At 31.2% G+C, this 5,110-nt stretch overlaps 1 protein-coding gene across 1 annotated transcript; it reads right to left on the reverse strand.

Annotated features, from left to right (window-relative positions):
- Positions 1 to 712: 712 nt before the first annotated feature.
- Positions 713 to 2,057, reverse strand: LOC108754461 (basic helix-loop-helix neural transcription factor TAP). The gene is made up of 2 exons (XM_018496733.1): positions 1,872 to 2,057; positions 713 to 1,243 (listed from the first exon to the last, which is right to left on the reverse strand). The coding sequence occupies exons 1-2, from the start codon at positions 2,055 to 2,057 to the stop codon at positions 713 to 715; spliced, it is 717 nt and encodes a 238-aa protein (XP_018352235.1).
- Positions 2,058 to 5,110: the final 3,053 nt, after the last annotated feature.

A 5,110-nucleotide genomic window follows, 5' to 3' on the forward strand; every position in this document is an offset into this window, starting at 1 on the left:
GATATGTTGAACAAAAATGAGATCGAGCGTTCGAGATCAACTAAAAATATTGCTGACTAGAACAAAAGGAACGCAGTTAGTATTGTATTTAAAATGTAAGAAATCCATTCGTTAATTATCTATAATTAATGGTAAATCCAACATTTTTTTCTTTTTTTCCGCATTGTGAAACGTTAAATTAAACTACTTTTAATATTAGTGTAAAAAAAGCTCTTGAAATAATCTTGAAATAAAAGCGTCAATCTTGAATTTACGCATTATATTAAAAAAATATTATTTTTGTCTTGATTATATACTTTACCGTCTTTCTGATTGATGATTAGCAAAAAATACTTATTGAAGATCAAAAGCAGAATTGAAAAATTATTCTAATCGACTTACATTGTAAGTAAAAGCGATACTCTTTCCGAATAAAATACTCTCTTATAAAGTAGATAACGATAATTATAGCACAGTTCTTTCTTTTTACAATCACGTCAGCTCTTTGGAAAAAAAACACTCTTCATTGAGTTAGACTCAATTTCTTTCTCTGGATAATTTTTTGATTAAGTTTTCCAGGACATAATCGTTCTTGTGTCTTTTCCATTATTTGTATCAGCGTAGACAGAGAGATTGAGTTGAATCTTATGAGTAAAGATAATCAACGCTGAAGAAACCAGCTCGTTTAAATCATTTTTAAACCATTAAATAAAATTTATCTGCATTTCGACGTCTAAAGACACTGATACATGTTGTGATGAGGCATGTGATGAGACGGCGGCGTTAGTTGATGCTGAGGACGGTGAATTTGGTACATTCTCTGGTCGTAGCAAGGCTGATACTGCATCGGTGGACTCACGCTTTGATCGCTGTAGCAATCATATTCCTGCCATTCCGGCGCGACGAATCGCTCCTGAGGTGGATACGGGAAACCCGCGGTATGTTGAGGTCCGAGCCTCTTCTGGGCCGCGACCGCGCAGCTTCCGGTTGACGAGGTGATCATGTTGCCGTTTTCGGTGATACTGACGGTAACATTGCCGACGTTCACCGTGATCTCACCGCTGTCGGCGTTGCCCAGAGTCTGCGACAGCGCCCAGATATAGTTGTGAGCAAAACGGAGAGTCTCGATCTTCGTGAGCTTCGTGTCCTCGGGAAAGGTTGGCAGGGCCATCCTCAGACGTTCGAGGGCGTCGTTCAGAGTATGCATTCTGTGACGCTCGCGGTCGTTTGCCTTTATTCGCCGGTTTCTCTTTAATCTGAGCACCTATTTGCAGAAGGGACATTGTGAGAAGGAATTTTTATTTCCGGAAAAACTATTCTGTAAGAGTAAGCTTAGAAAAGCAAACAGACAGATAGATAAAACCTCTAATTGGATTGACCACTCATACATGAGTAAAAATAATTAAAAGAAACGTAAATAGAATTTAATTTTTCTTTTTTAAAGAATTTTATAGAATTTTAATTTCTTTTGCAAAAAAAATAGTGTCTACATCTAAACCACCCTCCCGTCTCCCGATTTAATTATTAAGTCAAATATATTAAGTCAGAAAATTCAGTAGACTTTTGTATCAAACCTTTACAATTCCATTTAAATTTTATTATTAAAAATAAATTTTAAATAATTTATACTAAAGAGCAGAAGCGAGGAAAACAGGCTAAAAGTTAAAAGAACTGAATGCAGTTACTGAAAAGCACTTAAAAGAAATTCAAAGAATTAATTAAAACTATTTTATCATAATAATATCTAAAAAATATTTGGATATTTAAATTAATTTTAAATAAATTTTTAAATATTTGTTGTTTAGAAAACTTTTAAAAAATTGTATTTTTAGTGCGTAAAAATTTTTTATAGAGATAGATTAAGTATTGAGAGCACTCATTGATTTATATACCTGCGTGGGACTTTTGCAACGAGTGTTTCGCGTTTTTTTGCGCTTCACTTCTTTAGCTGGAGAGAAAAGAGTGTCAGGTGGTATTTCGTGTTTTGGCGATTCGAAGCTAACATCGAAACCAGAATCGGAGGAGCTTGAGAGTTCGTCGAAGCCACCCTCGCTGCAGAATGAGTACTCTGATGACATTGCTGTATCTTGCTGTAACGCAAAGCAATGAAACAATTTTACACTTCTGCCTTTGTACCCTCTGCATGTATATAAATTATTATAATCAAGATATTTTATTTAAAAAAATAAAATATTTTTTAAAATATACATTTTTATTTAATCGTATTTTAGTTCCTAGTTTTTTTTTTAAATTCTAAATTAAGTTACACTTTTTTGCAATCTCGGAGAAGAATTTTAACGTTTTTTTTATCAAGATACTTTAAAAAATTTTGCAGAATACATTTTCACGTACCATGTCAAAATCCAAACTTGTGGTTTGCCAAATATCTTCAACTTTTAGTAAATTAGAAGCAAAACAAATTTCCCGAAATGACACACAACACAGAAAGAGCCTTCCTCTTGGAAGGTAAAAATGAACATTAATGGAAATTCATGTCACGTAACGGCGATCGAAACGAAAAAATAAGAATTCACCGACGAGCGGACTAGGCGGGGTACAATTTGGTACTGTGCATGTGGCAAGGGGCTCTTAGAACATATATACCGTCCCGGGGGTATTTCGTCCCCTCCACGAGGTCTGGGCCACTGTAAGGCTCTATGGGGCACCGAGAGAGTTCACCCCATAATCACCATAGAGGGGTACGTCTGGCGTTCTCCCCGCCTCACCTCGTGTATGCATTAGACGCGTGCCACGGCGATGTAGCCGCCTTGTTAGAAGATTAGAGGTTTTTAGGACGATTACATCGCTTTGAGATTATCGTATATAAACGTTTCTTGCAGAATTTACAATCAATTTTCGAATGCGTTTTTACTACACTTGCGTGTAAAAAATGTACATTTACATAAATTATAAAGAAAGACAAAATTAAAGTTTACATGCTGATAAGCTTTTTAAAGAAAAATTATAAGCTTTTAATAAACCATAATTTCTCTGTTATTTATAAATGTTTAAAAATATTGTTTTATTTTTAAGTTGAAAATTATTTTAAAAATTATTTATCAAGAATAAATATTTTAATACTTTTCATCATTAATGATGCAAAGAAAAAATTGTATAAATATTATTAATAATTATTATGCTTTCTGTAATGTTTGGATACTTTTGAATACCGCCTTTGGATACTTTCGACATATCTGTAAAGTATAACGGGTCAACCATAAACAGGCGTTTTCCATCTTGGGAATGAGTGTAAGTTTTAAAAAAATAATTATGTTTTAAGAAAATACAATCTTTTGTATATATTAAAAAATTGCGTAATTTAATTATCTATATAAATTATATTAAATTTTATATATAAATATTTTAATATTAATATCTTCAATTGAATATCATTTGCATAAGAAATACGAGTAATATATGTAATGGATTATGTTTTTATTACTTACAATATTTCCTCGTGATAGTTCGCAGTCTTGTGGTTATCTAATACTCATGTATAATATATGGCTGAAAATAAGTTGCAGCTAATCTAATAAAATCAACGGTGACCATATGTTATATACGCTAATCAGCTGATAATGTCAGATATATCGCTATAGAAACCAGTTAACGGGATACTCGGAAAAGAATTTCAACGAGCAAAACTACGAAACATAAGAATTGATTTTTTTAATTATAATGACTACTTCATAGTTTCTTTTATGAATTAAATCTTGATAATTTTTCCTATAAGAATTCTTTAAAAAGAAACTTATTTAACTCCTTCCTATTTTATTAAAATTAGAAATTAGACTAATTAGAGAAATAGTATGTAAAAAATGAATAGTAATAAAAATATATACGTAAGCAACAATCGCGCGCTTATTATGCAACTTTATTAAACAATTATTACTTGTTTTAATGTGAAAAAAAGTGTGCGATGCCTATTGCCTAGTAAGAAACTATTGAAAAATGTATCTTGTGCATTAATACTGCAGGATATGAGTTTGTACAGGGATTAATAAAACGAAGATAGAGGTTAATAAATGTGATTTAGCGGAGTTTTAACTTCTTCAATCATGTTAACTTAAATTAAATCAATGTTATATTGAATAATTATTTATATTTCATATTTCAGTTATTATTAAAAATATAAGTATAATTTATTATAAAATATTCCTTTTATTTTTTAGAAATTCAAATTAGTCATTAGCTTCAGTTATTTTCAGACGTTACGTAATTCTTATATTATGTTAACTTTTGCTACTCGCTCTTTATTCTTTTGTCGTAAGAAGTGTGTTCATATTCAAGCGTGTTCAAGCATCATAGTGGTGCATTTGCAATTTTTTTACATTTATCTTGTCTTTACATTGATACTGCAGAACATTTGTTAACTTAATATAGAAACAATAATTTACGGTATTATTAAATTTTATCATGCAGGATTTTGAAACGTTCCGGAATGACCGTTTTATGTATTACGTTGGTACTAGCAAACTCTGAGATTTGATTTTTGATCGCGCGCGATTCTACTGTAAATAATGTAAGACCGGCGCCTATATATACACTTTGGGAACGAAAAATGTCAAGAACACGTGTCGTCTATTTGCACGGATTCATGTTATCGAAGGATATTCACGTACATTCTGAGTGCACTGTCAATAATTTGTTCTACCGAAACAAACAAAATCCACCTTCTAGTGATGATTATGTTGAATTTTTAACTTCAAGTCTGATATTTGTGGTAAATCACGTGCGAATTGATCAGATAGTAACATATGTTACTGGAGGGACAATTGTAAATGTTTCTTCCTTGTTTGTGCAATTTTCAAGCACGGAGAGTTACACAAGAAAAATTCGAGACATCGTATCGAAAGATACGAATGATTTGTTGAATGAATGCCTTTTTGTTAGAGTTACGTTGAGAGGATTCTGACCTACAAATACAGTGTAAAATTTTAGAAATTTCAGAATATTTCAGAATTTACTTGTATAAAAAATTTTGAGAAAAAATGTAAACTTTAAATGAATATTTCTGAATATTTCTGAAAAATGTTCCAATTCGTAAAAAAATTATGAAAAAAGTTTTCAAAGGTATAATGTATAATAATATTATACATATAATATAATTATATTATATTATATTATAGAG

Source organism: Trachymyrmex septentrionalis, unplaced genomic scaffold (genome assembly GCF_001594115.1).
Source record: "Trachymyrmex septentrionalis isolate Tsep2-gDNA-1 unplaced genomic scaffold, Tsep1.0 scaffold8, whole genome shotgun sequence".
NCBI lineage: Eukaryota > Metazoa > Arthropoda > Insecta > Hymenoptera > Formicidae > Trachymyrmex > Trachymyrmex septentrionalis.